The sequence below is a fragment of the Xiphophorus maculatus genome, chromosome 7 (genome assembly GCF_002775205.1).
Source record: "Xiphophorus maculatus strain JP 163 A chromosome 7, X_maculatus-5.0-male, whole genome shotgun sequence".
Classification (NCBI taxonomy): Eukaryota; Metazoa; Chordata; class Actinopteri; order Cyprinodontiformes; family Poeciliidae; genus Xiphophorus; species Xiphophorus maculatus.
In genome coordinates, this window is record NC_036449.1 from 5,718,549 (window position 1) to 5,743,054 (window position 24,506).

The 24,506-nt window shown below is 40.2% G+C and overlaps 1 protein-coding gene across 3 annotated transcripts in view; it reads right to left on the reverse strand.

The window, feature by feature from the left end:
* man1a2 (mannosidase alpha class 1A member 2) overlaps positions 1-24,506 on the reverse strand; it is a 176,312-nt gene that overhangs the window by 29,575 nt on the left and 122,231 nt on the right. For 2 of the 3 annotated variants that reach the window (XM_023337179.1, XM_014471491.2), the window contains exons 13-14: positions 21,395-21,510; positions 15,088-18,777 (exon numbers count right to left, since the gene is read on the reverse strand). In XM_023337179.1, the coding sequence (XP_023192947.1) occupies positions 18,642-18,777; positions 21,395-21,510 (252 nt within the window). In that variant the 3' untranslated portion in view covers positions 15,088-18,641. Of the gene's footprint in view, positions 1-15,087; positions 18,778-21,394; positions 21,511-24,506 lie in introns of those variants that run through there. The other variant, XM_023337180.1, reaches the window with a different exon arrangement.

Sequence of the window (24,506 nt, forward strand, 5' to 3'; positions counted from 1 at the left end):
GTCATAATTCACATGAAAATACTTGAACAAACCAAAGCATGTCTTGCTGTCGGTAAGTCTTTCTCTGTGATATTGGCCAAGTCTTCTTTTGGATCTATCCAAGCTGCTTGCTGGCCTGCATGTAGGTCCGAACCTAACAACAATACTCGTTTTGTGACTTCATTGCAAACTCATTATTGGTTGGGTGCTGCTTTGATCCGGTTCTGATGTCTAAATCAACATCTTCAAAGCCTTTTTTTTAACCCTCATTGTAGATCAAAAGTGTTCAGAGATCTCAAAAGCAGAGAGCCGATGCCTGGCGTACGAACAAGCTCTTATTAATGTTTTCTTCACACAAACAGAACTCCAAATGCTTTAAAAGACTTGATCATAATTAGCAAATGTGGCTCGGTTTGTGTTTGCCAACAATATAACTTATCCAAAAACTCTCAGGGTTCAATCTATTAGAAGAATACCTTCCTATGTCGTCATTTGAAGGTGATCATCTGCTCCTCTTGAGAACTGTTCCAAGCATTTATCTAATTTAGCACAAGATAACAACTAGCAATAGCAAGTGTTAGCAGTCAGAGTGGTAAAATACAAGGCATGAAAGAACAGTTTGAACCAGTGTCCTTTTTAATGGTGCAACACATGAGAACCACTAATTGTCCTATTGACTGTCTTCCAGCTATTGATCAAAGAGGATTTTATTACTGTTGGGAACGCTTCCCTAACTTTTATTAACTTTGTTCTCAGGAACCAAGCCAAACGCTGGTGTAGGCCTCTTCTTTAAAAAAATGAAAACAAACCTAGATCACTCAGTTTGACTTAATTTTAGGCCATTTATCTCTTTAACCAAGGTTTTAGAAAATATATTTTTCATTCTGCTTCAACCTTGCTTAATGAGTCCAGCTTTGGATCAGAACTTAGTTCGGACTGGTTTATAAATAGTACGCACTGTATAGATATGTCTGTTGGTCAAAAGTTCCTTGTGGTTCTGGTTTCCTTGGACCTCAGCAGTTGATAGTGGGTCATTCAGTCCTGCAAAAGAAGCAGATAGAACTCCTTCTGTCAGGGTGAATAATTTAGCATCTTCTCATGCTCCTTTTTTGCGTGAACAGGCTTCACTCTCATCCCTCTTCTTTTTAAAAGTCTTTTTTTTTTTACCCCCCTAGGGGGTCTTTTGTGGGCTCTAGTGTCCCTTATATGATAGTAGGCTGACAGGAAACAGGGAAGGAGACGGGGGGAAGACACGCAGCAAATGTCATCGGGTCCGGGAGTCGAACCCGCGATGGCTGCGTCGAGGACTGAAGGCCTCCAAATACGGGTTGCGCTAACCCCCACGCCACCACAGCACGCCCCATCCCTCTTCTTTTTCACTTTATAAGCTGCCACGTGTAGCAATTACAACTCAGTACTAGTCATCTTTAAACTGCTATGCAGATGAGATCTAGAGCGACTTGCTCATGACCCCGGGCTCAGATAATGTTCTTTAATCTCTACTAAATTGGATTTCTGTTGTCAGGCAGTGGCTGAACCTGATTTTCTCAGGTTTCTAAACACGGAAAAGACTGAATGCGTTTCGTCTGGCAGCAACACCACTACAGATGTCAGCACTTTGACTTTTAATCTAAACGGAGTCAAAAATCTAGGGGTAATATTTTAGAAGGATTTTACATTTAAGAATCAAGTTGACTCCATGGTCAGGAAAAGCTAGTTTCTGGTGTGTCTTTTGTCCAAAGGTTAGCATTTTTAAACCAACCTGACCCGAAGAAGGCCATCTACGCTTTTTTTAGGTCCAGACTTGATTATTGTGATTGAAATGTAGCCAATTAGCTAAGACCTCCCAAAAGTCTGAACACTGTCCGTTTTTCATCCCTCACGCTGGCTTCCTGTTTGCTTTAGAACTGATTTTAAACTTTATGCTACTCCCTGAAAGCTTCTTAACGGCTTCGCACCTCCTTGTTTGCCAGAACTTTTACATGTTTGTGTGCGGGTCAGCTCCTTGAAGTCGTAATGTCAGCCATTACTGGACGTTACGAGGAGAAAGCTCCAACACTGGGCTGAACGGGCCTTTTCGCCGGTGAAATACAAATCACTAGCTTCCTTTGAATCTTCGTGCCATCAGCACATCTGAAGACACGTTTATCCAATAAGAGCTTTAATGTTTCGTTTTTAGCACATTCATTTATTTCTGTCATCTTTTTGAGTGTTGTTTTGATTTTATTCTTATGCTCTTTATCTCCTTATTTGAAAAGCATCCTATAAATCAATAAATGAAATGAAACGATGGAGTCAACGGCTGGCAAACGGAACACAGAACTGGTAGTGGGGTAGATAAAACTTTTCATTGGCTGGTTTTGGGACAGATCAACATCTTAGTGTGGGAACAAGAGACCGACAGACAACTATCAAGAGCCTGGGAGGAAAACTGAAATGCCACAAGGCTGTTTAGTTAATCTTTCGAGACGCTCACGCTATTTGGTTTCAAAGTAAAAGGCCACAACAACAACATCAAACAGCTCAGAAAGCATAAATTGGCGTTTCGTTTCAAACTGGAGCTAGACGTTTCTACCCGGAGCCTAGCCGGGTTTCTAAACTCAGGGCCGAGCAGAGAGATGAGCAGACTCTAGCAAGTTGTTTGTGCTAAGCCATCTGCATGGTGATTATGGAAATAAAGATGAATGGAGCTGCTCTCCGTGGAATGAGCGGGTGTTATCGTAGCGCTCCTGGTTATGGATGAGTGGCGGCAGGCCTGCGTTGGCTCTGTGTATTCCCATCCGGCTTTTGCTACCTGCAAAGCCTCTTGTGCCATTTGAGAAGTGACTCAGTGTGTCCAGGCCATGGCTCGGTAAGCAGCAGGGGCCATTAACACATTAAACACAGTGACACACACAAACACGATTGATTTGCATGTGCCTTGAAGCACATATTGTACCCAGGCAAGCAAACAGACGGCCGTGGAGTGGAGTGCCATTAAAGGTTCCACTACGCCCGCCGACGAGAACACATCCTAATCTTTTCTGTGACTCAGACTCTGACATCATGTTTTGGCGATCCTTTCCAGTGTACGCCTGACTTTTCCATCCATCATATAATGCATCATCACAGGTCAAGCAAGCGTTTTCAGGTGATCCGATTCGTTACTGAAGACAATACTAATTCAGAAATGTCGGCATTTGGCTTTCATTAGCCAAAATATCATGTCTATTGGCTAATGAAGAGTGGCACTGTGTCTAATAAAAAAAAAGAAGATCCTGAGCCAAAGTGAGCATCCTGTCATTAGAATTGATGTGGCAATTTTACCAAATTTGAGGATAATGGTTAAGTGTTTGGATCAGAGCAACCCCGCAATTGCAGCTCTTAGGATTTATTTCCAGTCATCAGATTCCACACCACCGGTCCAGTGAGGGAAAAACAAAAACGCCTTTTGGCCTTACTGATGCAAAACGGGAAAGAAAACATCAACTTTAGCTGAGTTGGCAGAAAATGTTAACGCTGGATTTGATAGAAAGGTGAAAATTTGCTGCACATGTCCAACCAGTACGTCACGGAGCGTCTCCATCAAAGTTTTTTGTTCCGATTCAGGAGTTTAACTGCTTACTATGGTTTTCTATGTCTCTTATCTTCCTTCCCACATTTGGTAATTTTTTTTGTTTCTCATGTTGTGTAGTTCTTATCAAAAAGCAGGATACAAAAGTAGGAATTTCTAAAAAAGAAAAAAAGGGTGCCTTAAGACAATTTAAACCTACCAGAGTGTTTTACAAGGATACAACATTTTGTTTGATTTGTTGACTTTAGTACATATGCAAATACAGCTCAAAAAACTTGACAATAATCAAAAAGTTAAGTATTTTTGTCACTCAATTCATATAATAATAGAGGCCCGTTACACTTAAAGTGAAATATTTTGCGCCTTATTTTTTTTTTTGTCATTTTGATGCTCATGATTTACAGATAATGAAAACTGTCAGTGCCTCTGAAAATGAGAATGTTATATAAGGTCAATGAAAAGGATACATTGCTTAAAATGTGAAAGTTGAAGTTCTCACATGTTTTTATATCCATATCTGCTAGAGAAAAGAGAGTAGTAAAGAATAGTACTGTATTTGTTGTCTTTTCAGAGGAAAACAATGTTTTTTTTTAAAAAAAATTAAATGTTAAATCCCAAAAGCACCTGAAGTGATAAAAACAATGCATTTCCTCTGGGTAAAATCACAAAAGACAAAACGCCAAGAGAAACGTTCTGTGTTGCAATCCTGAATAAGTGGAGACTCCTCCGTTAGAATTGTCTGTAACTCATGGGCTAAAAAAAGAGGAGCTTTTTTATTTATTGTAAGATCCGGATTATTCCAAAGTGGTGTGTATTTTGAGGTGGTAACATTTTTGTTGAGAATATCATTGAATTTCCACCAAACTGAAAGAGTGGCTTTAATAGTTGGTGATTTAAAGCAACCATGGTTCTTCATCGCTTGACTAAAGAATGGTAAATCCAATAGTTGCATTTTCCCACAAAATGATTGTTCTAATTCATTTAAATCATTGTGTTGCTGGTTTTGAGTTCACTTAACTATGCAGTGCAGCTGATTGACTAAAAAAATTTAAAAAAGAAAAGAAAAAAGAATTGGCTGTATCTCGACCCTATGATTGCCCAGGGTAGATCTCTACAGCATATAAACTGAATCTGAATGAAGTTAACTTTGTGGCTAACTCGCCTCATCCAGTGAACATTCTCATCATTTCTGCCAGCTGGTAAAGCTGTCAAAGAAATAATGAGTTCAAAAAGCATCCAGATCCTATTCACAGAGTTTTTTGGGGTGTTTTTTAAAAAAAAATTAAATTTAAATATAATTCTTTCCAGTAGTGAACGTTTTTGGAAGACTGTCTTCCCTGCAAGCCATCATCAGAGTGAAGCACCACGGCTAAATAAATCCCCAAACATCATGGAGGCTTCTGGGAGTCGGTCCCGACTCATCGCTCAGTCTGCGCTCACCTTCAGACCTTCCCACTGCTCCAGCCCATCTCTCTTTCTTCATGTAAACAGCTGAGACAATCCATGACTCCAGCAAACCGCCGTCCTCCTCCACGACTGAGACCAATCGCTGCATGTGTGGCCTATGTGGATCTGGTGGCTTCTCTTGGTGCAGAAATGAACGACAAGGAGCTCAATCTGGCATCAGTTGTTTTCTTTAATTCTCCATCCGCATTTCACACATGGGCATCGAGGTAAAGTCAGTCTCTGGCATGAAAGAAACTCCTGCCAGGAGGAGCCATAATGTTACCGTGTGGGAAATTCCCGCCACACTTTCTCACGGACTAAACATTTCTACTACGCAACAAAAACGATATAATAGCAAAACTAGCATAACCTGGATTAAACATATTTCAATTATATGCAAAAACGAAAACCATAAACATATTTTATAAATAATATTTCTTTATCACGTCGCAGAGACACGTTACCTCGACAGTGACCCTCACGGCTCTGAGGATTACCCATAATACCCCGCTCTTTCTAGGGTGAATGCAATACTCCGTTTAACCAGCAGATGGTGCATTTTAGCAAGATTTAACCGGAACCATTTTAAGTATGTTACACAAGCAAGCCGGGCTGTCATGAGTCAACAGCTACATAACCACCGGAGTTATTAGCTCTGCTGAAATCACGGCTTGCAAAACAACAACAACAAAGCGTTATCAAAACTTCTTCCAAGTTTGCTACGACTCTAACGTCAATATTTTCTCTTAAAGTGTGAAAATAACTTTATAAAATTATTGTAATTTATATACCGCAAACTCTGGGTGAGCAACTCCAGCCTCTATATCTTTAGTTTGGTCTCAATCAATGTTAGCCCCGCCCGCTAGTTAACACCGGCTAGCTAGGCTCTCTCGTGAAGTTATTAGAGATATTTCAGACCAAACCAGAGATATAGAGGATAGAATTGCTCACACACAGTTTGTGCTAAATAAATGGCAACAATTTTATTACGTTATTTAAGTTATTTTTGCATTTTCCAGCGAAGAAATTGATCTCAGGGTCATAGCAACTTTACTTACGGCTCGAAGTAGCCAATCAGCCGTCGGGGTCGCTACAGAAGCAGCCAATCAGCCGTCGGGGGCGCTACAGAAGCAGCCAATCAGCCGGCTCTAATCCCGCCTACAGAGTTTTAGATGGGTGAAGTTGACCATATAAATTAATTCATGATGTGCTTCTGTACAACATAAAATAATTTATTAAATTAAATAATTTTGTCTAATTTTAAAATGAGATTAATACATAATTCTATTTTTAAGAATTTATTTCTGTATTTAGTTCCAGTTTTATTTTATTTTTTTTAAAAAGAGACATTTAAATAATTACTTTATAAGCCATTTATTATCATTATGCACTCTTTACTATTTAGCTATATAACGTAACGTGTGATTCACAGAGACCCTTGAGAAACCAGATGAAATCTCAGGCGGACGGAGGCGGTAACAGAAATCCTGGGAGACGGATGGAAACATGTTGGTTTTCTGTGACATTTTTGGGATGACTGATTGTTGTGGTCGCGACGCAGGTGCCAAATGTCGCACAGGGACGCTACAGAACGTGTGTTGTTGTTGATGCATAACTAAAGCCGACAGTAATCCTGCTGTGTTGGGAAGGAGAACTCATAGAAAATCACTCTGTTGGTGCAAAGCATGAAATCGTCAAAGCAGGGAAAGTCACAACTCAGGAGGGTTTTCATTATTAGGTGTCACAAAAACACTGGCCTTCGCTTTGATTAAAATGTAAAAGGTTGTAGATCAGTTGTTTTTTTTTTTATCTTCCACGTTGGGCAATCATTTGATTAGTTAAAATTATTTATTGTATTTTAATTGTAACCACAGGTGTATTGTCAGGTTTGAAAAAAACTGAAATGTAATAAAGGAACCGATCTCACATTTTGACACATTAGAACAGGGGTGGGCAATCCTGGTCCTCGAGGGCCGGTGTCCTGCAACTCTTAGATGTCTCCCTGGTACAACACACTTGAGTCCAATAGCTGAATCACCTCCTAAGTGCAGTCAAGTTCTCCAGAGTCCTGCTAATGACCTCATTATTTGACTCAGGTGTGTTGAAGTAGAGATGCATCTAAAAGTTGCAGGAGACCAGCCCTCGAGGCCTGGAGTTGCCCACCCCTGCATTAGAACAATGTCTTACACCAGGATTTTACGTGACAGGTCAACACAAAGTCGACCTGCAAAGTGGAAAGAAAATGAAAAAAATAGAAATGAAAATTAGACAAATATTTGGAAAATTGCCAAATACTTTCATATACTGTACCCTTTGCTCAGATACCTCTAAATCAAAGCAAGTGCAATCAGTAGCTTTAAGCATGGTGGTGGCAACATCATGCTGAGGGTCTGTTTTGCTACCAGTGGTGTAAAAGGTGAGTTGGTGGAGGATCAACACCTCAAATAGTTGGTCGAAACACAAAGACGATCCCAAACACATCCGAGCTACGGTCGCTTTGGATAAACCAGGCGGACATTAAACTTCCTGGTGACGTTTGTAGGAATAGAAGACACATTTTTTTTCATGCAGATGACTTCAACAATTAACTTTTCTACAAGATTTTATTAGACTTATGCAAATTACGTATGTTGCTATATTGGAAACACAGAGCTTCTTTAAATCAGGTCTAAAACCCAATTTTGTTTAGAGTTACTTCTGACTGATGAATGCTCCAGCTGCTGGCGACGCAAAACAAATCGATTTAAAGGAACTCAGTGCTTCGGCTGTTTTGGAGTTTTCTGAAAGTTGGTTCCAGAAAACCTGAACAAACAACCAGTTTTCTGGAAGTCGTATAAATCTGTGAGATCAGTTCAAGCTCAGAGAACAGACTGTAAAACACTTTGGCTTGTTTATGAGTCACAGAACGGTTTAGCACCAAAATACATTAAAGGTTCTGCTCTTCTGGTTCTGCTCTGCATCCACCAGAACCAGAACCAAACACAGAGAAGTGGCGTTCAGCTTCTATGCACCACAAATCTGGAACAAACTTCAAAACACTGACTCCTTTAAATCAAGGCTAAAGCCCACCTGTTGAAGTTGCTTTTAACCTCAAGATATATCAGTATACCTGACATATGTTTGCTTGATGAAGGCCTTTGACAAAATGTAATGTTTGCTGCTTGTTTCATAATTGCTTACTTCGTTATGTCTTTATGACGTGAAACGCTTTGAACTGCTTTGTCGCTGAAATGTCCGACACTCGACTCGACTTCTGCAGTGTTTAAAAGAGCGTCACCATTTCTGCCACCGTGAAGGAGAACCTGTAAACGTTTACCCCTGTCAGGATGTGTGAGAGCAGCAGGTCAGCAGCAGTTCCAGTGGTCGGTCCTCGTGTGTGCAGGTAATGATGTTCAGTAGAGTACTGTGACGGGGGCAGTTCTGTGCAAACAGCAGGCGTTCGGTGGTAAACCCGTCACCCAGACTATGATGATCAACTTCCAGATAATATGACTCGTCTTCACATGTCAAATGTGTTTACTGTTGCCAGAAAGCTTCTTCCCAAGTAAGAGGAGGAGCCTCACGATCACCAAACCCTTACGGTGGAACAGCTTTTGTATGAATACGATTTCAAATACTTACTTTTCTACGAGATTTTATGAAATCACACCTGCATAAAAATGCCATGACGTCAATTTCATGACGTTTAGAAAAGAAAAACATTCAGTCAGGGGGTTTTAGTTATTTTTGAACCGACGCCATCAATCGGACACGTCCATCATGTCTTTAGAAACAAACTGTATCTAAATTATTCATGTTTTCTTTCAACACAGACGTTTGTCGTGTCCTGCGGCCTAACTGCGTTTTCGACTGAATGGTGTTAAATGCAATAATCATTTCAGTTGAGAACGTTTTTTTGTTTTTATTTGTAATGCTTTCTCTGGATTGAACATAATTCCTAATTATTCATGAGAAATTGACTTATTTGCGATTTATTCGCAGAGCATCCACAAAATATCAAAAGAAAATGCAACTCGAGTTAAACTCCGTAAACACAATGCTACTTGACACACCACTGGCTGGCGTTGGCAAAGCAGCCAATCCAGGAGCGACATTCATCTTCCTTGGCCCTGATTGGCTGCATGAGCAAAGATAAGGAAGACTGTAGATATTATCTTCTGATAGTGCCAAGATGGCTACCACGTGGTGTATTAATGCATGCTAATTAATTGACAGTTCAAAGTGCTTTACATCATAAAAACACAAAAATAAAAAGTCATAAAAACAACAGTCACCAGTATTGAGAAACCAGTAATCATTAGACTTTGATGAATATCATCATCAAAATCATCAATGCACATCAAATATGTTGGTCAATGATACAATTATTTTGGTTCAAAAGCAACTCTAGAACAAACTATTACTGGAATTAACTCTACATTTCCTTCTACATAGAAGGTATTCCTAGAACAATGCTTCTGATATGTATAAATGTTTTTAACATGCATATCACAAATTGCCATCTTCTTAAAGTAATGATCAAAGCTTTTGCCAAAAGTGATTTTGATACGACAAAAAAAAAAGACATATGCCATTATTTCAGGGAGGTGATGAAATGCAGGTTTTGGCAGTTTTTCCAGTTTTAATGAATAATTGCATTGGATTTTCACAGCAGAATTGCATTAAAAAACTGTATTGTATTTTGGTTTAGGCTGTTTTTCATATTACACTGGAAACTGTTTTTCCACAAAATTCCCTATTAGAAAATTGATGGGGTGTGATATTTTTCGTGGGGTAAAGAACATAATCCAATGAAACAGGCTCCTTACCGTCTCAGGTAATCTAGACGTGGATCGATCACGAGAGAAACCTGCGATGTTGTAAAATCTAACTTTTTTTTTTTTTTTTTCCAATGAAGTGCTTCAGAAAGGAGCAGCCTTATCTTGTGGCTGAAGACCGCCATCACAGCACACCGTTTGTTGATTCACATCAGCCAACTGTGAAGTTTTCACAAACGGCCCAGAACTGCAACAGATGCTATTCTGAATTGTTAAAGACAGGAGGCATGATGGGTATTTTAGGTTCCTTTAAGAAGATCCTGATCTACATTGAGGGTTGGTCTGACTTTTTGTGACTGCTGCTTCAAAATCAACAGAACAATAAACTACATCTATATGAAGGGAGTCAGTTACATTGATGATGATTTTTTTATTGTCTCCACTGTATTTCAACTTTTATTCTTTCCGTACCGTGCTCTGTAGCATTTCACTTTATCTCAAAATTTCTTGCAAAGGCTTTTCTTGTCTTTAAATGTGCTGCAGAAAAAAATGGTGCCGAGAGAATGACTGCAAGTGCTGCTGCAGCATCTTTGAGTTGGTGGAAAAAATTGGTTTGCTTTCCTTAATAGTTGAAGAAGGTTTATTTCAATATCAATGTTGTTGCCTTTCTGAAGTAAAGGGTTAAGTCAGAAGGGATTTTTGTGATTCAGGCAAATTTAGGAAGATGATTTAAACAACACAAAATAAAAAAAGTCTTTTTTGGTAAAAAATGAGTTAGGCTATTATTTTAGGAAGGCGACAATATGTGATTATCCTTTTTCACATTTAAATTTGCTGAAATAAAACATTCAAATCTACAGCCAACAATTTTTTTTTTAGCTCCTGACCATTAGGCTGCTATGGGAATTTGTCATATTCAAAAAACTAAAATATGCACTCCGATGAGACTGACTTTTCATAATACATATACCTTTTAAAAATAAAAACCATTAAGCAGCTATTAAACATACTGTTCATGAAGGCTACATTCTAGTAAAAACTTAATAGAAGAGCTTTCCCCATTAAAAATGTGTTATTGTTTTATTTGTCTAATGTAGTAATGGTAAGTGTTGGAGATATGGCAAGTCATATGGTCATAATTGTGTATTTACGTTGTGGGTTACTAAACCCCTTAAGGGCAAGACGTTTTATTATAAGAGGCCAGGCTTGTTGTTTGATTAAAGGACAAAATGGTTTGTCGTACCATGTGGCAGCATTAATGAACCAGCCATAACAATATCATTTTGCATGAAGCAAATAAAAATTCTTCACAAAGATTTGTTGGATATTTGTAAAAACAAATTAGCTTCAAGTTGGACAATGATCATAGTTAACGGAAATAAAGGCTTGAAAACGTCCATCTGTGTGTAATTAAACTATATATAACGTGTTTCACTTCGTGACAAAGTCCCTGAAATAAATGGACTTCTAATATTCCAACTTATTGAATGAGTCTGTGTATTCATTAGGTCAACAGCTGTCTGTGAACCAGATGGTGGCGCTATAGGAAAGGTCCAGAGCGCGTTTCAAATCAAACCTCGATTCTTACGGCGCTTTAAGCTCACATTCAGCTCGTTTTAGATTGAACCTTCTTATTTTATTTCAGAGGTCAACATTTGTGTTCTAAAACGGCAACAGGCGTTAACATTTACTCTGCTCAACAGACACTGGAGCTCAAATTCCCCGTAAAAGACGGAGCGATGTGCCCGGTTGTTCATTTTTAACAAGTTTATCTCGTTAGCGACGGCCTCGGTCGATCCACACTAACCGGAAGTGGGTTACGCCGTCTGTTCTTTTACAACCGAGCTGAAGAGGCTTTACTCGGGAGATTCACTTTGGCTTTGAGAAATGCTGCCGATATTTCCAGCTGCCTGTCGGACTCGGTAATGCTCGGAGTTAAACGCCAGTCCTTCCGGTCACATCAGTGGCCGTCGCAGCGACCACGTCAGCGGCGACTGAAAGCAGGCACGTGCTCAACGGCCATCTCTCAACCATCAAATGCAGCTGGGACCACTGCAGATGATGTTTCACTTGAAAAGGTCAATTAAAGCGCAATCAGCCGCCTGGATTCAACAGGAGACGCTGAAGAAGCTCAAACTGAGCTTTCCTTGAAACGGAATATTTTTCTGCGGTTGAAATATGTTCTAATGTTGCTAGTCAGTCGATTTTCTTTTGAAGTCCCAGGAGTAATTTCAGGGAAATGAATGAACAGAGAAGAGAGCTGCATTAAAAACAATACTTAAACGAAACGGTAGAAGTTCAAGCGTCACAGAAAAATAAAGAAATGCTGAAATGTAAATCTCCGTGTCACGGCAATTGTAGCCCCACCAAGAACAAATGCAGCTCTTGCGAAACATTTGTGTTTGTAACACACTTCTTTAGGGCATCAGTCACGTAAAGAAGTGTGATTTGTCTCCCCACGCTGCTCTATTTTCAAATTTATTGGTATTGATTGATGCTTTCATTGAACAGACAGTGGAGAAGATACTGTAGCAAACCTAACAATCTTGACAGCACAGACAGTTTTGGCTGGTTTTAAACATCATTAATTGGAATTTATTGTGGCAATGAATTAAAATTTCTATCAGGAGAAATTTATCACGATAAATGATACACGATACAATAAATGCTCACTACTAGTCAAGGATATGGCACCAGAGTCCGTCTAATAAAGTTAGACGGACTCTGGTCATCAAATCAGCTGCAATATTTAAATATTTGCTGCCGAGTTTAATAGAAAACACAAACGGAAAACATATCACTTTTCATAACATTTTTATTGGATGTGTCTCAGTTTTAAACATATTTACAGATACTTTAATCTTACTTTGTAGCTCAGTAAAAATACAAATACAGAACACTCAGTTTTGTCAAAATCAACGTCGCCGCTGCAGCGACTTGATGGTTTCCTCCTCAGCATGGACTCGGTGGTGATGATGTGGCGTTTAGGGGGAGGAGAGAGCAAAGTCTGCGCTGCATCAGTGAAGTGACCGATGGGTGAAATGAAATGAATTCAACTCTATCGACGGGTTTAACCATGAGCACACATGAAAAAGAGAAGAAGAGACGAGTGGGGGAAGAGAAGAATGGTGGTTTCAACGCCTCAATTAAACCTTCAGAGGAAATCCTCAGCTTTTACGGTGCAGCTGCTAACTTGTGTACATAATGTAACCACGTCTGGCTGCGCAGCCGCCTATTTTCTTGAAAAAGGGAAAAAAAAAATTCTCAATTTCTGTTCCTGGTTATCCACAAAGAAGAACGCCGATTTAGAGTTGAAATCTGGGCCGGGTTTACCTGAACCGATCAGAAGGAAAATCGACACAAAGAGGGAGAGAGAGAGAGAGCAGAGCAGAACGGGTCCGGCTTGATGAAAATACTTACAGTGCCTTAAAAAAAAACGGATTCACACCCCCAGAACTTTTTCACACGTTGCCACAAACTTCAAAAAGCGTTTTACTGCAGTATCTTCTGGTAAGTGCAAAGGGAAAGTTATGTTATGCTGGGTTCTAAACATGTTTCCACCCCCAAAAAAAGTGTATATGTACTCAGCGCCGCTAAATAACAGTGCCTTTAAAGGTCTCCGTATCAGTCCATCTGATATTTATGTGGAGTATTAGGGTTATCCTGATCCGACATCAGAAACTGGTCCGATGAGACATCAGGCCAAGAAATAAATCGGATTCCATCGTTATGCAGCTAAAACCTCAGATAGAAGCGCTCCGCTCCAGGACTCCGCTCCAGGATTTAGTCCAACTCGGCATTTTCAGTCAGTAATTACATAACACTGATATTAAAAAAAGTACTGGCAGATTTTTTAAAGAAATGTTTTCCATGTGTTACGTGAGATAATCTGCCAGTGAAACTAGTGCTTAAAAAATTTTAATGTGAAGTAATTATTGACTTAAAACAAGCTCTATATCTTGCTGAAAAGTTGCTTGTGAGTTAGTTTTGTCGTATTTCAGTTGTACTATGATGTTTGCACTGCAAACTGGAGTAAAAATATTTGGTAAGACTTTGTATTTTTGCAGTGATCACTTAGTCACATATAATGTAATCAAGAATCTTAATTGAAAACTGAAAACACTGAAAAGGAAGCAGGATAAACCCGCCTCTTTCTCAATAATGACTAAATAAATTTTCAGGGCCATATACAATAAATCAACAACATCAGTTGAAACCAATGTATGGTTCTCATTATTAAATCAGAAGTGTACAAGGCTAAACCATTTTTCCTTAGTAATTGTTTTGAATGGATTTATAGTAAATCACTTTTCATCTCCTCATCCAAACAGTTTGTTTTAAACAGTTTCCTTCTGTTATTTCCACTTAAGACAACTAACTTTTTGGCAATGATCTCTTTCTAGCTTTAAACATAACTAGTCGCATTTTTAAATAAACCAAATCCATTAGTTTGAAGATATTTGACAGAATAGATTATTGTTAGTATGTTCTATAAGATTTATCTTATATAAAATTCTGATAGCTTTATTTAGTGTCACTAAGGTTTAGTGTTGGTTTTATATGTTTATATGCGTTTTATGTATAGACCTCTATACAGTCAGATATTAATTTGATATGGAACAAGGAATTAATATGTATAGAGTGTTTTAAATAAAGTGAAAAATCTCTTAGAAGTCCTATTGTTTTGACAAGTTTTCACTTTATGTATTTTATATAAGCTTTTCAGTCACATTTATGATCCTAAACAATCTCTACGGACATTATAACAGAATCTGACCGAGCTTAAGAGCAAATGGCTAAAGCTGATAGCGACAAGCCTCAAAACACCAAACAGAACAGAGTAGCATTTTCCTTCCACCTCACAATTACACGCTAAAAAAAGGCATGAAAGTTCACATAAAAGAGAAAATGTAAAAATGTTCAAGGGGGGCATCGACACTTTAGGAAGGCACCGACTGACATCATGAACATTGCGGCTGAAACAGGATGAAGACGGTGTGCTGTCCTGGTTTTACATCTGAATTTAAAAGCGGTTCAAAGGTCAGGATCAGATCGAACCAGGTGTTGAAACGAAACGCTCCGTCACCGCGACGGAAACCGTGCGTGAACCTCCTGAGGTTTTCACGTCGGTGCCATCACCGCCAGGTGCAGCTGGGAAGCCCGGATGACCGGCTCTGACGTCACCAAGGAGCGAAACAGTAATAATGATAACGGCAATAAAAATCCCAGCTGATACTTATGTGCATTTTAGTCACATAAATATCAGGTAGACTGTTTACTGATACAGAGACCTTTAATGGCACTGTTATTTAGCGGTGCTGAGTACATATATATATATATATATATATATATATATATATATATACATATATATATATATACTATACTGAATATAGTATACTATATACTATACTGAAGTATATAGTACTGAAGTAAACATTATTTAGCATTGTTCAGCTAAACGCGTTTTCTGTGCTGAAAGTTTTTGAAATGGGAAAAATATATATTTTTTTAGCTCTAATCAAATGGAAACATTTTAATAATAATGAACAGAAGTGAAATGATTTGATTATGCAACACATGTTGACAGGAGAGTTCCCCCGTTTCCGTTTTGTTTATTTATTCCTGCCTGGCGTCCGAACCGCTTCCCCCTGTGGTCGGTTCACCACGGGTCGTTTTTGGCGGATATCGTTCAGTTTTATTCGCCCTCTCGCATCGTTTCACACCAACTGGCTCGAGTCCGGGTTTCTTTTTTATTCCATGCGACTGCGTGTTCGCTTCCTCGCCTCCGTCGGTTTCGGGTCAGTTTAACGAGGCGGGTTCAAGCGCCGGCCACGTCGAATGTTAAAACGCTCGGGACGGGATTTATGAGAAACAGGTTCAGAGTTGAGTGTTGTGTCAGCGGTAAAACACTCTGGAAGGACGACATGAGGAAGAACTGAGCTCTCAGTGTGAGGTACGGATGGAAAAGCGGCTAAAAAGAGCTAAAAAAAACCCAACTAAAACTTCTCAAAGTGTAAAACTTAAATCATAATCAGTACTTTTTAAAATAGTTTTTTAGAGCAGAGAAGTAATTTTAATACGTACTAAAGCACTTCAAATGGGGAGGAGCGACCATATCTGGATGATGTGTCACATGGAAAAGGCTTTTCTTAAGGTGAATATGTGGCAGTGCAGGAAAAAAAGATGGAGTGAGCGCTCTTGCTTTCCTGAAAGATCTCTCTTTATCAAACCACTTTGACACACTTAATATCTTGGCTTCAGCCCAGAGCCAGGAGGACGGGGAGACAATACCGACCAAAGAAGAAGAAAAAAAAGTAGCTAGTGTAGAAAGCTAAGTGTTGTTTGTGAGCATAAAGTTCTGAGGCTAGAAATTTTGTTGTTTATTGACATTTGCCACTTTTTATGTAGAAAACATCTGATTTACTTTGATAGTACCGAGTTATATCAATAAATCTATTCATATAATATTCTTAAATCTCCACGTAGCGTCTGAGCCAAACAATGGATCATAAATCTGAATCGATTCTGACTTTCAGAATTAGGTGACACGTTGGAAAAAATAAAAATAATTAACTGTAGACAAAGTTTACAAGACTGACAGGGACTAATGAAAAATGCTGACAGCTACACTGCTGTTCAGTTTAACCCTTACAAGTAGAAACATTGGTGTTCTGGTGATGCACTACTTTGGAGGAAAGTCCTTCAACACCCCTGTGTTTGCCATGGTAACAAAGCTCGTCTGAACTGCGGTAGAAATTTTGGCTCCGTCCAAACAGAAACGAAAGCGTTCAATTTTTGTAAACGGTTAAGAAAAACGATGTGCGTCAGCAGCACCACTGAAAATGCTGTAGTCTGTATGACGAGCCCGATGGTGGCGCTGTAACACCACTAAGAAACGACGCGAAAAACAAAGAATGACGCCATATTTGTTATTTGTGGAAATGAGGCGCGTGCTGGATAGAGAGAGAGAGAAATGGCGCTACGCCGTCATAGCTTCAAAACTAATGTAGGTGGCACGGTCAGACGGAAACACTGAAATGGACTCTGGAACCTGGTTTCAAAAATGATCGTCCACAAGGATCCTGCGTTTTGGGAGACCAGAAACGGACGGTCTAAACATCCAAAGAATCATTGCGGATACAACTAAAATCTTCTCTATGTGGGCAGGGCCCAACTTTTCTTGAACGCTGCCAGAAGTTCAGTATTTTTGTATTACGTTTTTTGTCACTTTCTCAGGCCGGGCTCACCACAAAGTGCTTTGAAATCCCTGAGTCGGGTGCCAGTCTACTAGATCTCCAATCTACTGCTCTCAAAGAACATTCCTCCTTACTTTCCCTTTCTCAGTAAATAAATCAGCACCTAAATCTCCGCCTGATGAGCTCACGTTTCAGCTGTAGCTGTAGCAATCACTGCTTTTAATGGGTGACTATTGAGAGTTTGTTGTTGTGTACGCAACAACTTTTCAAAAATATTTCTTAATTTTGAACATGGAAATGAATATGAACATCATGAGCTAAAAGCAAAGGAGAAATTGTAAAAACAGTATAGGGCTTTTAGCATTTTAAATGGCATGCCGATAGCCTTAAAGAGAAAATATTGCAACTTTTCTGGAGACATTAACTATAATTTTGTACCATGTCAAAACGTTTTATGCAGCTTAGCATTTGTTAAAAGCAACTGAAGGTTGAATAATTTGACATCATGAGGATTTGAAGAGGTTGAGGTTAAAATCAAATCAAGAAACTTGGATTGTTTTCACATAAAGATGGAAACAGCAACAGCATGACAGATAGTGGACAGTAGATGAAAGCTCTGCACCGAGGAGTATTGTAATCATTTATTCACCTCTTTCAGTGCTACACCACTCTACTCTTTTGTCCTTAGAGTTTTCCCGTAACAAAGTGCACAAACAAATGATTTAAAGCGGAGCCACCGACACAAACACGTATACCAAGAAGCGAGGTGTCACCGAAAACTGAGGAAACGAGAAAATCTGAGAGAGGACGGAAGGAAAAAAAAAAAGTGACGGGACGATGATGGGGGAACCTGTGGAAAACGGAAAGAAGAGCAGCATCCGGTGAAGTAGCAGCGGCAGCAGCAGGATGGTTTTAGGATGGGATAGAAACTGGTAAGACTGGTACATGGAGGCCTGCTGCTGTTCTTCTTCAATTACTTTCTCTCAAAATGGTCCATAGTCAAAAAACCCCCCAGCTTTATATTAGGTGGTTACTGCTGTTCTCACCTGCTTGTAAAGAGGTGATTTGATTACAGTTTGAGGTCTTGGACCATCAGATGATCAAACAGGAAACGGGTTCGGGTCATGGGGGAGAGAAGTGGAGGGCTTTCATACAACCCTGTGTCTCCATTAATGCAAAAAACCTCAAAACAAAAATATCTCGTTAACAGACCCTGTAAAATGTCCACTGGTCCGTTAGCGTGGAGGGGAAACAAACCCTTCAAGTGTCCGTTAGCATAATCCTTCAGTTTGCACTTCTAGGGCCTCGGCTCGAGTCAGTATGGAGGACGTTTGGTCAAATCAAATAAAAAAACAAAACAAAAACAAAGCCTCTTGTTTGGAGCTCTTCGATTCAGAGCCGAGAAAAGGCTGAGCAGCACACCCACCGTCTGTCTGGTTGAAGCAACGAACACACGGATCTATAGTGAGAGTCGGAGAGGAGGACACAGAAATAGGAGGAGGAGGAGGAGAAGAAGAAGAAGAGAGGGAGATCCAGAGAGTCGGTCTCCGTCTCCTCTGGCTCATGTCTGCAGTCCAGACGCAGATGAAGAGTTCCCATGGAAGTTTGTCCAGTGTTGGATGGGGGTTGGTGGGCTGGGTTGAGCAGAAAGGTGGCGCCCCCTGGTGCTGTGGAGGAGGAAAAGGAGGAGGAGGCGAGCGTGTGCGTCTACCGCTGAGCGGGCTCGCTGCCGGGCAGGGTGATGTTGCCCAGGTGGAGGACGGGCAGCGGGTGGGCCTCGGTGTTAAAGACCCAGCTCTCGAACGGCATCAGGTCGTCACTGGAGAACAACAGGTACAGGTACCTGGGGGCGGGGCATGGCGACAGGGAGGGGGCGGGGCATGGTGGAGGGGTGGAGGAGGGCAATGAAGGGGTAGGTAAAGGGAGTAGAGGGAGAAATTAATCATTCAAAATGACAGCAAGCCCTGAATAAAACGCTGTTGTTATTGCTACAAGGTGTTTATGAAGACAAAGACATTTTTGTCTCCTTTATTTAGAAAAAAAAGCAACCTGTTGCTTTTTTTAAATATTAAGATAAATCAAATTAAGATGACGTGAACATAAACAAAACTAAAATGTGTCAAAAGAGTCCAGTGTAGTCCTTTAGGTATTTGAAGCTCTAAGAGCTTAAAATATTTAAACATGAACTTTGCCAACAAAATACAATAAGGATTTTAATAAAACGTCCGGAAAAGAAAAGTTTAAATCACCTGAGAGAAGCTAAAACCCCGTCACTCTTCAAAGCAGAAATAATTTACTGTAAACTGTGCTTCGTTTGTGCTGCAACTCATTTTGATATGTTAATAAAAGTTTCCTAAGGTCATAAAAGGTCAACTGGCCCATCCCACATTTATAAAATCAAACAAATTTGACACCAAACCAGCTGCGTTTGTGCTGCATTCATTTTCGTTGGTGCCACTATCCTTTTTAGGATATTAATTAAAGTTTTCAGAGGTCATTGAAAGGTCAACCAGCCCCTCTCACATGTATGAAGCAACAACTCTCTTTGACTTGGGAACGTTAGGGGCCCAGTTGAACTATTGACAACTTTTGGTATATCTTAAAAAAAAAAAAAAAAAAAAAAAGCGGCACAAACAAAAATTTTAGCAGAAGAAACATAGCAAAATGACTGGCACAAATTTTGTTTGCTTTCATAAATGTGGGAGGGGCTGGTTGACCTTCTGTGACCTCCAGAAAAGTATTCAAATTTTTAAAAAAATTTGTGGCAGCACAAACACTTTTTTTTTTTGCTGCACAAACGTAGCACCAATTTTGTTTGATTTGAAGAAGTCACAGAGTGCACAAACCCCTTTTTTAAAATGCCAGGTAGAAAACTGTTAGAGACAAAACGACAGACACAGAAAAACACGGTGGTGGCAACATCATGCTCTGGGTTCTTCAAAGGAAACTCATTTTTTTTCTCAGCAAAGTTCATTAGTCCTAATCACATCCAAATCAACAAAAGATTTTATTCAAAGAGAAGCTGAAACAGCGTTTAAACTCATTTTCAAATACCGATTTACCCAGTTTCCAGCAAAAGTTACATTATTATTATTACCAAAGCCTACATTTGTCAGCATTTCATTTGTTTTTATAAACATAATTTTCACATCACACAGTTTGCAAACTAACTCCTTAATTGCTGCAACAGAAGAGGAGAAAAGGCCAAATCCACACGACTGGAAAACGGAGCGACGTGGTTTCCTAAATGCTGCTTATCTGCTGATCAAAGGCAAGCAGCAGCCAATCAGAGCGCGGCTGCTGTTTCGCTCTGATGGGATTCTCTCAGCTGGGACAAACACTGACGGAAAAAAAGATACAAAAGGCCTCCAAACTCATAAGGATTGAAATGTCAGCGTCTCAGGGAGTGGGCGGCCGGCGTGGCAGCTGACATTTCACAGCTCACACACCAAACACACACACACACACACACACCCACACACGCTGGTGGCATCAGAAGCCTCGTCGGTGTTCGTTTCAATCCCAGTCAAAAGCCGAGGTCTGATCGGCAGCCGGGAAATGTCACTTTACTTTGGAAGGCAGAAAGGACAGCGCGAAGGAAGGAAAGACAAAATAAAGGAATGAAGGAAGAAAAAAATACAGGACAGATGAAGGAAGGACAGAAAGTCAGTAGAAAGGAAGAAACAAAGGATGGAAGGACAAAGAAAAAGGTTGGAAGGAAGGATGAAGGTAAACAAGTGTAAAGGAAGGGCACAATAAATCCAGGCAGAAAAGAAGAAAGACAGAAAGAACAGAAAGAAGTTAAAGGCATGAAGGAAGGGATGAAGGCCACAAGAAAAGAACGAGAGAAAGAATAAAAGTAGGACACAAGGGACTAATGTAGGGAAGAAGGGAGGATTAAAGGAAGGACACAAAATGAGTAAGGGAGGATGAAACTAAGGAGTGAAAAGACACAAGGAAGGAAAAAAGGACAGAAATAAAGGATAAAGACAAGGCAGCAAGGAATTAAAGAAGGAAGGGAAAAGGAACAAATGAAGGACAAAACATTTAGATCATGGAATAAAGTGAATAAAAGTCTGGAAATACAAACATTGTTCCATAATCTATTTCTTCCATATTTATCCAGACCTGGAAAATAGTGAGCTCTAATTCCAAAGGAAAGGAAACCTGAGAAACTGGTTAGAAAAGCAGCACAAAGCCTGAAGGGGATCATTTACACAAAGCAGCCACCAGGGGGAAGCAGTGAACCACCAGAGCGATTCTCCCCAGACTCACTTAAGAGCTGCTGCTCAACTCAACAGTGATGGGATGGAAAACCAAACCAGGGGTTCCCTCTGCATCAAACACACAGGCATAAAGGATCCACTGCTTTGGTTCTGTGCAAAATCCAACTTACACTGGACTTCTATAGGTTAAAGTGTCTAAGTGTTAAGGAGGAAACTGCTTCAAATCAAACTCACTTGAGCGTCTCGGCGAGGAAGAAGCTCTGCTGCACGTCATCGTAGGTCGGGTTGGACGAGTAGACGTCCTTCACTCCGGAGAAGCCTCCACTCACGCGGCAGTACTTATCAATGGCCTGGAGGAGACCGGATGGAGAAAGGGAAGGATGTAAGAGTCTCTTCAAACCTGATAGTGCTGTGGACTCCGTTTCATTGGGGACCAAAATTGCAATATTTATTACATTTTCGGCTGCTGCAGTTCGCTTTCAGACTGCACTGAGTCAAATCAACCAAACTCTTTGAAAAACCTGCTACCCTCCTCGCCTGTAATGGCGCTACACCAAGAGCAACTGAGGAAAATGACACACAAAACCTGAGAAGACGACACTGAGAACAACTTCCTTCCTGAGCACAACCATGTAAACAAAAGCGTCAGATTTTAGTGGTTGTAGGATTCCTCTTTTGTCTTTGGCAAATGACCAAGAGACATCTCTCCAGCTAGCGTTAGACTGGCTAGCGGGTTGTATTTACCCAGAATGCCTTGCATCATAGCCCGGTCCCTGCTTATAGAGTGGTCTCTGGCCACAAATGAATTCAAACTGCAACAGAGTTCACTTTAACCGAGGATTTCAGGCAGACCAGAGTTTGTTTTTTTAATTGCACGTTCCCTCTTCCCCAAATGAACCAGACAGTCTAGGCAAGCAAACTAGAGTTTGATTAAAGAGGATTAAACAATGATGGTGTGAATGAACCCTAAAAAAGCAAGAAGTGCAAAGACCGAGAACACGCAGGGAAGGAGGTAGGGAAATCTCAAACGTCAAAGGTGTAAAACAAACGAAAACTTGAACAGAAACGAGCGGTGACGTCTAAAAAGAAACGGTCAAAGGAAGGAACGACAGACCAGAGAGGACGACGAAAATGAGAGCAGAAAGGAGCAGAGGAAAGAGAACGCGTGGGGGAGGAGAGCACATTTTAATAAGCTTATAAAAGCACACTGTAATTAATTTCTTTGCTTTAGACAGATTAGAGCTGGTCCTGGGGTGACAGTCAGCAGAAAACGGCTCTACAAAACACAAACGCTTCCCAGCATTTCTGCTCTCCTTCCACAAAAAAGCTCCAGAACGGGAGTAGTCACAGGTCTGCCCTCTAACGACTCAATCTAGTTTAAAATATGTCAGCAGACATATCAGAAATGACTTGCTTTGGGTTATGAGAGTTTGAATTTGTCTCTATACATTAAATGTTTAATTGGAAGGAAGAAGGATGTCACCATCAGGGAACAATGTGCTAAAGTCTGGAGGCTGATTCTGATCCGTACAGACGGCCTGATGGTGAGTAAATCAGGACAGCTGATGGTTGAAATTCCTGACTGGTTTACATTTTGTACAGCTGATGTGTTTGTGTGTCCTTCAACCATAACAGACTTCCGTGACCTGCTGCCGGTGAAACGTTTTCGTACATCCATCGTGGGATTTTGAAGATCCAATTCAAACATTTGTTGAGAGTTAGACGTCAGGAAACTAAAATCTGGGACACAAATTTAATGTGAGCATTTTCTCTAACTTACAGGGTCTAATTTATACAAACAGGCCCAAATACATTATGAAGGATGAAGGATATATCGGCATTAACATCGGTATCGGTCAATATTACTAGGCTTTTAACCTTTCGGTATCGGTCCTATAAATAAAACTGGGCTGATATTAACAACTGATATTTATTTCCATTTTGTTGCCGTTTGTTACTGAAGGGGCAGCGGAAAAGGTTGATCATGCGACTAGCTGAGTCTCTATTGGTCATCGAATTGCACGAATTGAAATTCTGAAAATAAATTTGCTTAATGTAAACGTGTTAATAAAAAAAAATGTCTTCTGATTAAGAAAAAAACTTTTTAATGTGGTTTTGGGGCTGGGTTGAAATTAGTGTATTTCGCAAAACTGTCATGGAAAAACATTTTCACATCACAAGTCACATGATCAACAACCGGATGTTACTACTGACTAGGGGTTGAACCAATTAGTCGACTAGTCGACTAGTCGACTCTAGGACGTCTCGCGAGTTTTTACATTTCATGTCGACTAGTCGCAGTCATGTGATTGCCGGTGGTGACAGCCTGTGCTGATCTGACAGCACAGTATACGTCACAAGACACAAGAAAAATAAGTTAATACATTAGTTTAAATGATATGTAGATGGATGCATATTTGTGGTTTTACAGTGTTTTTAAAAGGAGATGGAGTTGCAGCTGCAGTCCACTACAAAACACGAGCCGTCTAAAACTCGCCCCCTTCCCGCTAAGGATGTCACTTAGCCGGCTCGCGAGTGTCTTTGTCACGAAAAAATTTAAAATATTTAAATATTAAAAATATTTAGCTGTTCCGGCAACCAGCACTCCCAGCGAGAGGATTTTCTCTCTCGCTGGGAATACCATTACGAGGAAGCGGGCAAGCCTTCATCCGGCTCATGTTGATGCCCTTGTTTTCCTACATGTCAACCAAGAAAAAACCCCAACAACTCTTAGCGAAGAGAATATTGACAGCGAGTGAACTTTATTTACCCCCCCGCCCCCGTGCCACCTCTTTTTATTGTTTTTACATGCCATCTAAAAGATGTGCGTTTCCTTTTGAATGTTGGTTTCCCAGCAACTTATTATTTATCATAAACTATCCCGATGTTTTGTTGTTTCACTTGTTGCTGTTCTGTGTAAATGCCGTATTTTTCCGTGAAAACGGGTAATAAAGCCTCTACGTTACTCCAAAGCTTTGCGTCTTGCGTTGCTATGACGTCACAACAACTAGTCAACTCGACATCGACTCGACTTTTATCATGTTGACGTTGACTAGAAAATATCTTAAATCGTTCAATCTGCTGAGTCAGCAGAGCTTCCTGCCGCGCATCGGGCGGAGGAGAAGCAGGTGGTTTCGTTGAATTCAGCTGTAACCAAACGGGATCCGTTCATAACAGGTTTGGCTTGTGATGTTCCAAAAGCTCCATGTAGTCAGTGTGATAATTTGACTCCTATAGTAACTATCCAGAGATCATCAGCATCAGCCGGTGTTTAGAAAAAAAAAGTCAGACCCGACTTTGTGCAACAAACTTTTCCCCGCTGCTCACGAAGAATCTCCATAATAGA